This window comes from Mastigoproctus giganteus, chromosome 3, assembly GCF_048544385.1.
Source record: "Mastigoproctus giganteus isolate SK-2022 chromosome 3, ASM4854438v1, whole genome shotgun sequence".
Taxonomy (NCBI): Eukaryota; Metazoa; Arthropoda; class Arachnida; order Uropygi; family Thelyphonidae; genus Mastigoproctus; species Mastigoproctus giganteus.
In genome coordinates, this window is record NC_143577.1 from 80,490,906 (window position 1) to 80,503,458 (window position 12,553).

The window sequence follows — 12,553 nt, forward strand, 5'->3', positions numbered from 1 at the left end:
GTAACTTGGTTGCATATCAACTTGTATCTATCATAGGCTTCTGTGTCATGTGTTAATTTGTATGTATCCCATGCATTTTTCTTCTCTGCCATATGCCTCATTAGTTCATCTGACATCCATTTTGGCCTAAACCTTGTACAATATTTCTTAGTTGGTATGTAAAGCCTAGTAGCTTCCAAGATAAGTTCTTTGAATGCTTCCCATTTTGAATTTGCTGTTGGTAACATCATCAGTTGGTCCCACTGTATAGAATTTAAATATTGTCTCAGTCCATCGTAGTCGCCTTTACGGAAGCAATAACCCTTCCCTTTACCCTTAATGGTAGTTACCTCTTTGAGTAAATCCCACTTCAGCACACTGTGATCACTGCCACCTAGTGGTTCATTTATCTGCAGATTCTTAAGGCATGAAGAATCACTGCTGATAATCAAATCAAGAGTATTACTCCCTCTAGTTGCCTCCCGAACATGCTGATGTAGAAAACAATCATCCAATAAATCCACAAAAGCCCTGCTAGTGTGTGAGTAACCAGCCCCCAAATTCCAGTCAATATCTGGGAAATTAAAATCTCCCATTATAAGACACTCTGATTTACTGGCCCACTCTATTTCCCTGTACAGTTCCTTATTATACTCATCAGAGTCATTAGGCCTATAGCACACTCCTACTCTCAATTTTGATCTCCCAATGTTTATGTCACACCAAACTGACTCCACACTGCACTGTCCAGCGATGTCGACTGGCTTCACTTCCTTGGTTTTTATGTGTTTCTTAACTAATAGCATAACCCCACCCCCCTTCCTATCCTGTCTATCCTTTCTGTAGACGTTGTACTCCCCAAATTGCAGTTCTGCATCCCTTATATCTGTGTGACACCACGTCTCTGATATCCCAACAATATCTGCCTTCGATGTTTTGAGCAATACCTGAAATTCATCAAATTTATTTACTAAACTCCTAGCATTGGTGTACACGCAAGTATACCTGCACCTGTTTCTATTCTTAGCTACCCTAACACAACCCATGTGTTTACTTGTACCGCAATGGCTCCCAGCAGTCTCTGAAATACCATGCATCTTGTTTTTCAGGCTTCTGCTCATTCTAATAGAAGCAGTGCCAGAATCTCTTTCGCCTCTGCCAGTGGCTACTGTCAATCTATTGGTCTTTGTCTCCCCCCAAGCTAGCAGTTTTCCGACCCACCTAACACTGCCTCGATACCATCAGCAAATATTCTTTCACCCTTTCTATTTAAGTGTATCCCATCCCTGTAGAAGCAATCTCTCCTGTTAACAAGTACAGTCCAGGCTGAAAAAAATTCTACCCCTTGAGCCTTGCACAATCTTTCCAGGGCCGAATTGATCGACAAGGCTCTCATCATATACTCCCTCCTATCGTGTCTGGGCAGAATTGCAGACACTTTCAAATTCAACCCTAATTCTCGGCTTTTGTTCAACAGTGACCTGTACTTGTTAAGTAATTCTGCCGGTCTCCTACTCTTAATATTATTAGTGCCAACGTGTACAACTATATCACCTTTTGTGCCCTTAAAAGATGATATTTGCTCTACAACGTCATCAACCTTTGCCCCTGGCAGACATACCCTGGTCCTGTTCCACCTATCTTTTTTACAAAGCATGTTCCCCGTTTCCCTGACAATAGTCACCAACAACTACTAGTTCCTTCGGGACCAGCGCATTCTGCCTTAGGGGTTGTCTCTGTGTCACGCGATGCCCAAGTGCAAGCTCTGGAGTTGATGTGGGCAGCTGAGAGCTTGATGGGCCCCTCAATTTAGTTTCTTCGAGGGCATCCACCCTGTCCTTCAAGCTCTCATATAGGCCCACAAGAACGCCGAGTTGTTGCCTGATATCGATACACTCCTTGCATCGCGCACACACAAAGACATCCCCCTTGGCAGTATCATGTCCCGTACCCAATTGCTCTGCAAACATCAAGCAAACAGTGCATTTTATAAGGCTGTGAGTCAGAGGACAACTGCCCCCCTCAGTTCTGCTCTGAGCCACAGCACTTCCATTAGCTTGAGCCTTTTGCTTTGCTGCTCTGGTCTGAGTCATGATTCTATTAATTTATTAATTAATTATGTTATGTTATTAATTATATTAAGTTTGTAATCTAAGTCGTTATATGTATTTATTTAAACGTACAATTTAACTGCTAACGAAGTTCAACTAATGCTATCTAGTACGGTATATAACCTACGGTATATCTAGTACGGTATCACAATGGCGGGAAAGTTACTAACGGTAGCGGTAGTTACGAACACGTGGAAACCCTTACCGATACTTTTACAAGGCCGAGTAAAGAATAAATACACCAAATTAATCAAAAAATCACAAAATAATGTTATACTACTAAATTTAAATCAAAAGTTTTAGAAAAACAATTTCAAATCAATAAATAAGAAAAATCCACTTAGCGGCTTTGAACACGACCGTCACTAGTAGCCTCGTCAGCAGACTCCCGTCAGCAGAGTACAAAGAAGAGCAGCAAGATTGGTGAAGGGAACAAAGGGGTGCTCTTACCAAGAAGGGCATAAGTTCTGCAAATTTCAGTGCCTGGAGAGTTGGCACCTGCGAGGTGATCTGAATGAGGTGTATAAGATCTTGAATGGTTTGAGCAAGCTCAATGCTGATGGGATTCTTCCTCATGCTCAGATTATGAACCTGAGGGGGCATGGATTCAAATTGAGGAAAGACAGTTGTACAATAGGTATGTGGAAATTTGTCTTTAGCCAGCTAGTAGTTGACTGCTGGAACAGACTTCCATCTCTTGTGGAAGTTGAAAGCTTAAATAAATTTGAGGCTGAGCTAGACAGGCATTTGGAGTGAAAGGATGGGTGAAATGGGAGGGTTTTGTTTTTTTTTTGGCTGATGCTGTATTATAAGTTTGCTTTCTTGCATCGTATGCTTCAACTAATGCTAATGCTTTCAGTGATATGTTCTTGAAATCTCCATAAGTGATCCTCACACCAGTTGTGGAATGCAAGGTCTGATTTTGTTATTAGTATGTGGGATATTTCATATAGGCCGCCGTAGCCTAGTGGTCAGGCGCACGGGTGCATAAGTACATGTGCCTTGAGTGACCGCGGTTCAAGCCCGTGACTACTGAATACGGTGCTGTTTCTTGTATTCTATCTAATTTGTGAACTCCTCTGACCGTTTGGTCATCCCAAAGTATAAACAGAAAATTTATTTATTATATTTATGTTGTTTAATTCTTTTGAATAACTTCCCTCTAATCTGTCCAGTATATGATATTTGGTAATCATTGCATTGTAAAGTATACACTGGATGTTTATTGGAAAGGGTCTTTGTCAGGAATGAAGTTGGAAGGGGGTTTACCATATTTTTATGGTGTTAGTTTTTGTATATCTGGTGTACAACCATATTTTTTGGCTATGTTTTCTAATCTGTTCACTAATTTGGGGGATGTAGAGAATGTTAATGTGTTCTTTTTTGCTTTTTCTGGTTCTTTGTCAGATGAACTTTCTGGACACTGTCCATAAAGTTCTAAGAAAGAAATGTTTAAGGATCCCTATTTTTGTGTTCTTGAGGTGATTGGAGTTAAACTTTATGATAGTACCAATGACTGTTTGGTTACCTATACATTTTTCTATTAGGAGAGAGTTGAAGTGCTCATTATTATATCACTGGTTTTCATTTACAGTAATACCCCGACTTACGCTACCCCGACTTACGCGAACTCGGAGTTACGCGGTTCTTGATTTTTTTCGTTTGGCCGCCCACTATCTTCAAGGTCGTTTTTCATATGTTATCGATATGCGGTGCGACGGCGGAGAATGAGAGCGAAAGATGAACAAAATTCAACTTTGCTGCTTTTATGACACATTTCACCGTAATAACGTAAAAACCAACACAATTCCAGCTATCGGTATAATCGCAACTGCAATTAGATCGAGTTCACTAGCAGAAACGCAACTGGATTTTTATTGTTTTATGGTAGTAACCCCTAGAAATGTGAGGTGTTAATAGTGTATCTCTGCCTTTATGGTGTTGTTTATTCAGTTGCTACACGCGCGCAGCTTTGTTTATGCGTATCAAGCGTGCCTCCTCGTTTTGTAATTGTGCTTTATTCCCTAAAAATGAGTAAAATGCTTAAAAGGTGTGAAAAGGAAGCATCCTGGTGAAGACACTGCAGATTCAGAGAGAAAAAGAAAAGCAATTATCGATAAACAGAGGCGGACTGGGTCAAAAATTCTTAACCGGGAAAATTTATAGTGGCCTCATACTATGGTTTATGGCCAAAATCACACTGGCCCACCGGGGTTTCCCCGGTAGGGCTTATGGCCAGTCCACCTCTGTCGATAGAGAAAAAATATGAAATTGTGAAACGCTTTGAGCGAAATGAAAGACCATGTGATATTGCACGTGCTACAGGCCTAAATGAAGCAACGGCGAAAAGCACATGACAATTGCAAACTTGACAGGTTGAAAATTGAAAAGGGCTCAATTGTAAAGGGCTTAAAAATTTTAGAAAACATAGACTCCAACGAAGAACGCATTATAGCTACAAAGCAAGGAATAAAAAAATTATTAGCTTGCAACGAAGAAATTCTGCGTGAAAAAAAGAACGTGCTGTGTCGTCAGACGAATTTGTTAGATTTTATGAAGCCATCGACATCGAAATAACTTTTTTACGTAAGTCATTTGTTTTTTTAATACATATTTTGTATTAATATGTATAAAGAACTGCAATTTTATTAATATTTTTCTTCTAAACTAGTCTTTTTGTTAGTCCTTGGTCCCAATTAAGCAAAATTTATATGTATTTATATGCAAAGTTGTACCCCGACTTACGCGAATTCGACTTACGCGATTTTCGTCGGACCCACCTATCGCGTAACTTCGGGGTATTACTGTATTTTGTCATGTTTTCAAAAAAATAAAATAAAATAAAAAAAATAAAGTACTTTACACTGCACTACATTAAATTTGATGAATTGAACAAAGTGAGCTGTAAAATATTTATGCTTCTAATTGCTGCTGTATATCACATACTTTTTTTTTTCTTCTTAAAATCTGTGTTCACCTATGGTTATAAATAATATCTATCTCTGTAAGTTGGAAGAGAATACAGAAATTATTTACTTGTAAAATTGGATTTCTATAATAATTAAATTATACCTTGAAAAGAGTTAAAGAAGACAATCTTATATTAATTTTAATCAGTTGTATCAAAATGGAATTCTGAAGGATACTTAGTATGGTTTTGTAAAGAAAAAATCATGTTTAACTAATCTGGTTAGCTATTTTGACAGGGTCACTCAAGAGTTGGATTTGTGGAATAATTTCAGCATTGTTTAGCAAAGTATTTGATTCAATCCCACATGAGTGGTCATCTTATAAGCTGGAACATGTTGGAATCACAGGGAAAATCCTTAGATGGATGGCTTCAGGGCAAGAGGCAGAGGGTTGTGATATATTTTTATTCCTCAGATTGGGTTGATGTAAGAACTGTCTTAGGACCACTGTTTTTGATTTTCATAAATGACTTTGATGAAGGGATAGAGGGCATGATGTCTAGATTTGCAGATGATATAAAGATTGGTAGAGTATTAGTATTAGTAATGGCCGCATGGTGCAAGAAAGCCTATGGCTTATGCTGCACCAGCCAAAACAAAATAAAACAAAAAAAAAAAAAAAACGAATAAAACAATGATAAAAAAAAAAATAAATAATAATTAATAAAAGAAAAGGAAATTAAACCTATCATCCTATGCATTTCCCTGACCCGAAGGTACTATCCAGATGACCTTTGAATTTCCCCAAACTGTCAGCCTTTACCACCTATGTAGGCAACTTATTCAAGTAATTTATAACTCGCTGGCTAAAATAAAACTTCCTGCAGTCCAATCTAAACATTCCCTCCCCCATAACTTGAATTTATGTCCCGTAGTTCTAGCATCATTTATAATCTTAAATTTCTTCCTCATTCATTTTACCGATGCCTCTCTCTCAGAGCCTTAAACACATCAATTAAATCTCCTCTAAGGTGTCTAGTTTCCAAACTCTGCAATCCACATATGCGAAGTCTTTCTTCATAAGGATGCCCTTTTGCTGATCTCACCAGGCAAGTTACCCGTCTTTGCACCCTTTTAAGAAGCTCGATGTCTTTCTTTAGGTGCCGTCTCCATACTGGAACACAGTATTCCAAGTGTAGTCTAACAAAAGCCTTATATAATAGGATTATCACGTCCCTATCTCTACTTGCAAAAGTTCGATAGATCATCGATAGAACCATGGGCCTTCCTTGCAACCCGTTTACGATGCTCAGAATTTCATGTCTGACCGTATCGTAACACCAAAGTCCCTTTCCTCCAGTACTGGGTTTAGTTGAACTCCACCAAGTGAATAAGTTATTTTGGGATTACTGTTTCCCAGGTGTAATACCTTACACTTTGTTGGATTAAAGTATAGCTGCCATTTTTCTGACCATTCTTGAAGTCTATCTAGGTCTCTCTGAAGAAGCTCAGCTTGACAGTGATCATTAACTACTCTACCAATTTTAACATCATCTGCAAATTTAGACATCACGCCCTCTATCCCTTCATCAATATCGTTTATGAAAATTAAAAACAACAGTGGTCCTAATACTGATCTTTGGGGAACCCCACATCTTACATCAACCCAATCTGAGGAATAGCCATTTATCATAACCCTCTGCCTCCTGCCCTGAAGCCATCCTGCTATCCATCTAAGGATTTTACCAACCTGTTCCAGCTTAGAAAGCAACCGGTCATGTGGGACTGAGTCAAAAGCTTTGCTGAAATCTACATAAACAATGTTGAAATTATTCCCTAAATCCAGCTCGTGAGTGACCCTTTCAAAATAGCGAACCAGATTTGTTAAATATGATTTTCCCTTTACAAAACCATGCTGAGTATCCCTGAGAATTTCAATTCGATCCAAATGATCCTGAATTCCACCCTTGATCATTGCCTCCATGATTTTCCCTACCACTGAAGTCAGACTGACAGGTCGATAATTTCCCACCTCACTCTTAGAGCCACCCTTATGTATGGGAGATACGTTGCCCCTTTTCCCATCCAAGGGAATCTCCCTGGAGTCTAGTGATGCTCGCATAATTAGCCTCAATGGTTCAATGCACTCACTTGCCGCCTCCCTTAAGATTATAGGGTATATTCCATCAACTCCAGGAGCCTTACTGGCCTGTAGGCTCGAAAGTTATTTTCATTAAATAATCTTGCGAAATTTCAATATCATTAATTACATATTTTTCAACGTCACTCCCACAATTTCTCATTGCCACAAAAGGTTTCATTTGTAAATATCTATGCAAAATAACTGTTGAGTTCATCTGCAATGGAAGCTGGTGTATTAAATACTATCTCCTTTCCTTTACGTAAAGGTCTGATCTGGTTTGTCCTGCTCTTCTTGGCATTTATATATGTGAAGAATTCCTTATCCCCCTTCTTTGCTCTGTTTGCTAGTGATTTCTCATAAACTGTCTTTGCCTGTCGAACCTTTTCTGTGGCTCTGTTATAGATCATCTTGTAGCTGTTATAAGCTTCAGTACTTTTTATTGCTCTGTAACCTTTCCATGCCACCTTTTTCTGCTCAAGTAATGTGGCAACTTCACTATTCATCCAATTTGGAACCCTCCTCGTGGAGTATGTTTTTTTTAATGGTAAATGTGCGTTCAAGGCATCTGTGATTAAATGTTTTTTAAAAGCGTACCACAGTTCAATTGTATTCATTCTCTGTGCGATATCTACCCAGTAATAGAAGCCATGTAGCACCTTAAGGCATTGTAATTTCCTTTTCTGAAATTAAAATCCATTCCTTTGCCTTTTACTACTGCTATCTCTCTCTCATCATCATCCACCGTAGAATTCCGGGATCGCTACTGGTTCCTCTACTGTCAGCCCTGTTATGTCATCTGATTCATGTGTGATGATGATTGAGGTCTAGGATATTCTTTTCTCTGGTACTTTCCCTGACATGTTTATACAAATAACAGTCATTTAGTTGATTTAAAAATTTTGTTCCCAATGTAGAGTTTCCTTCCCATTTACTCCAATCAATTAGAGGCAAATTGAAATCACCCATAACAAGACATTGATGCTTACTTGCCTATTCCATTTGCATATAGAGGCTTTCGTCATAATCTTCACAATCACCTGGTCTGTAGATTACTCCTACTCGCATTATACCTTGGTTTCCAACTATCTCACACCATACAGATTCTATATTAGCATGTGAAACATCTGAATCCAGGAAAGCCATTGTTGCACTCAGGCTGCTTCTGATAAGAAGCATTACCCCCACCACCCCTTCTATCTACCCTATCTTTCCTAAACACATTATACAAGCCGTACTGAAACTCATCATCCCCAATTTCCTGGTGGCTCCACGTCTCTGTAAGCCTTATTATGTCCGCGTTACTTCTTTTAACCAGCAGTTCGAATTCACTCATTTTATTGATGACACTTCTAACATTACTATATAAGCAATTAAGACTTGCTGTTCTTGTATATTTAACAACCCTAACACAACCCTGGAATTTTGGTTTCAGAAAACATTTTTTCTTTCTATTAGAGCATTATTTATTTATTTATTTTTTTTTTTTGGTAGTTGTTGGCGCATCGGCTTCTGTGGCCATAATGCACCTCCCAAAGCTTTTGCATTTACTCTGATCCAAGCCCGAGGCGGGATTCGAACCCACGACCTTTGGGTTGCCAGGCAGGCAACCCAACAAAAATAGGAATAATTCTCGGCTAGCCGGGTCGGCAGAGAATTATTCCTATTGTCTGATATTTGTACTAAAAGGAACTACCAAATGTAAGAAAGATATCATAACAAAACCTTTAGCCATGCCAATTAGAAAAGCTTCATGATGATGAAAATAATATGCATCAGTAATTACAAACAGTGGTGAAATTTAACCCAACATACTCAGTTATTTGTTTAACTTTTTTGAATGCAGATTGTTAGTTTATAGTTTCAAGAAACATTTGTTTTCTTTTTGATCAGTATTTTTCTTTGTGTTTTTATATTAATTCTCTAAAAGTTATTTATTTTGGTTAGCAAAAATTCAGGCCGAAGCCTTTCTATATGCGGAAACAACCTGATATCAACTTAAACATGAGAAGTATTCTGATTGACTGGCTTGTGGAAGTAACAGAGGAATATAAATTACAAACAGAAACACTCTATTTGGCCATATCGTATATTGACAGGTTTCTTTCATCTATGTCTGTTTTAAGAGGTAAACTTCAGCTTGTAGGGACTGCAAGCATGTATATTGCTGCGTAAGTATTTATTTATTTTCTTCCTGTCATAAATTAACATGTAGGTCTTATGTGTATTTTTATATTTAAAATATAGTGTGCATTGGTCAGGTAATTAACTTCAAGTTGAAGAAAGTAGGAAAAGAAAACTCATGGTATGATTAACCAGTAAATAAATAGTTAAATTAATCACTCTCGAACCTTGTGAAATTAATAATGATGAAACCATAGTGCATTACATATTTAGGATATGTATGTATTTCCCCTAACCTTTACCATTAAGGTTGGGGGAAATAATAAGTAACAAACCAACTAAAATAAATAAAATTTAGTTGGTTAATTAATTAAACAACAAAAGACTACTAGCACCATGGGAAAAGCTGCTTGGGCTTCTGCGAAGTTAGTACGGATACTACTGCATCTGTTATGCAAGAAGACTGTAGAATTCCATCCCCGAAGAGAAATGCACATCCCCAAATAACAAATTAATTAAAATCAAAAAAATAGGTAAGACTTGAAATTATAAGGGAATCACAGGAATTATTTCTTCAGGGGAACACCTGTTATCCCTTCCCCAAAAGCTCATATTTCCCTATTGAGCTGCTGAAAAGCAGCCAAGCATTCACCTAGTGCCCCTATATGATCTATAACAGAACTCTAACTTATCTGCAAAAAGAACAAGTTTAGTTCATCAGTGTCAAAGCCTCTTCAGACTAACTTAAAAATCCGAATACAGTCGATTTCGGTTATTTGGGACACATCGGGACTAGTGCATTTTGGCCCGATTGAGCAGCTGCCCCAATTATCTGAAGTTTCATTTAAAAAAATGTTAAAAATACAATGGACTCCTGCTTTAAAATTGGTTCCCTGTACAATCAAATCGCATTACGATGGAGTCACCATAGTAAAGTACCGTTCACTATACAATGTGTAGTAAGCGCCGGTCATTATGATCACGTTTGTGAATTTAATTTTAATTCTATTAAACAGCGATTCTAATGAGCGAAAATAGGAGGAATATTATCTACAGGCTATAAAAGTAAAGATATATTAAGCACAAATTTACCCTTTATTTCCTTACCAATTAAAAAATTAAAAGATACGTGAAAAAAAAAGGAAGAATATGCATGATAATTGGAATAATTAATATATACTGTAATATGTACATACTAACTAGTTGACATTTCTGTTCACTGACATTTGTGGGTGGGGGTTAAAATTTAAAACAGTGAAAAGATAAGAAATCGGTAACAAAGAACATGGCACACACAAATTGCAAGTACAAAACACAATACGCCCAGTGAGAACAGAGTAACAAGTTATGAAGCTTTAAAAATAGGAATGAAGAGAAGATTCTGAAAATTAATTTTTTTATATGATTGAAGATTCCATGGAACTGTAAACACATTTCACCATAATAACCCACAGAATTCCAGCTGTCAGTATTATCACAGATTCAATAAGATCGAGTTTATTATTCGTTTATGATAGATTGCACTAACAGAAAAGCCCAATAAACAGGTGACTGCTAATTGTTTTATGGTTGTGACCTCCAGAAATTCGACCGAACCACGTGGTACGGTTGGAGACAATCATAGGGTAATCTCCAGTACTGCGGTCTCCTGCCCAGATTAAACGGCATGTTATCCCAATTAAGCGAAGTAAACCCCGGCTATTTTCTCGATTGGGTTCTGTTTTTGATTTGCCCCAAATAAACAGCTACCCCGATTAACTGGTGGCCCAAATAACTGGAATCCACAATTTTTTTTTTTTTTTTTTTTTTGAGTTGATCAATGGTGACCTGACAGAGCCAAAACAAATGCAAATATGCAAAATAAAATTACCAAATCAGGTTACTAAACTAAAGAAAATTTTCTTTAGTAGTTTAGTTCTTTGGTAATTTAATTTTCTTAATACTTTTGGGGGCTAATTGAAGTGGATGCTGCTGTGAAGAAATCAAGCCTATGATTTGCTTATTATTTTAGTTCTTTCCTTTTTTTCTTTGGTTTTAGTTAATTTCTTAGTCAAGAGTTACATTTGTCTTCAGGGATCTAATACTGTTTAACAGAGGCAGCAGTATCATCAACTGTGTGGAAGACTGAGGGACTCTTTCCAAGGGGGGGAGTAAACAAAAGTGTACTCCCACCATGGAAAAAGTTAAATAATTAAACAACAAAAGCTGTTTAATTATTTAATTTATTTTGATTGGTTTGTTAATTATTTTTTGTTCTTATATGGTAACAGTAGTAGTTACCTAAGTATGTAATGTGGTGTTTCAGCATTATTAATTTCACATGGTTTAAGAGTGATTAATTTAATTGAACTTGTTTATGTATTGGTCAGTAGTTGTTATGCAGTTGTACTATATGCTAAATTGCAAAAGTGTAAAAGTATTGCACTCTTCACACTGTATTTTACCTGAATTTTGCATCAAATTTGATGTTCTAGCATTACAGGTTTACATATTAATATTTTGATTTCAACATTCTTAATGAGATTTGTGTATGAAGAGAAATGCAACCATGGAAGAAACACATGATATTACTTGTACGTTATAAAAATTGTTGGAAGTAGTGGCCATTATGTTCTGCATATGTGTATGTGATAATTATGTTAAAAAATACTCACTGTAATGTGCCTGTCAAAAATGGCATCTTTTGCATGCAGAAATGTTATTAGCTCTTTCCGTGAATGAGGGTGATTTTTATTTTGCAGTACAATGGAATTTCCAAAATCCAGACTTTGGAATTTTTTTGTTTTGGGTATTCTTATTATAACAGTCATGTATTAAAAAAGGGAAAAATGCAAAAAAAATACATTTCTGTACTGAAATTTATTATAGATAGTAGCACATGGTAATATGTATTTGCTGCCCCAGTCTTTATTGGGAAAAAAGTAATATGCAGTACACTTTATATACACACACACACATATATATATATAGTTGATGAACAGTTGATGAACCAATGCAAAGTTACAAAATTGTTCCACTCTTGAGTTTTTTGAGTAATATAATCTTTTTAATAATAAATTATTATTATATTTTTTATTTATTATTTTTTTTTTCTGCATTTAGAACACTGCAATTTTCTCTCTCTCTGTTTATACATTAGTAAAATGGATGTAAACATTAGAGATGCTGATGTAAACCAAATGAAGATAGGAGTTCTAATAGGAAGAAAGCTCTAGTATGCCACTTGGATAAATGGCCAACCTGAGACAACTCAAGTGGTTTTCAGATCTTGGAGGTTGGTTCAGCTGTAT

General features: G+C 36.8%; 1 protein-coding gene across 1 annotated transcript in view; it reads left to right on the forward strand.

The window, feature by feature from the left end:
• LOC150088107 (cyclin-A2-like) overlaps positions 1 to 12,553 on the forward strand; it is a 106,708-nt gene that overhangs the window by 61,169 nt on the left and 32,986 nt on the right. The window contains exon 4 of the mRNA XM_090370023.1: positions 9,087 to 9,310. Within this exon, the coding sequence (XP_090226149.1) occupies positions 9,087 to 9,310 (224 nt within the window). The remainder of the gene's footprint in view (positions 1 to 9,086; positions 9,311 to 12,553) is intronic.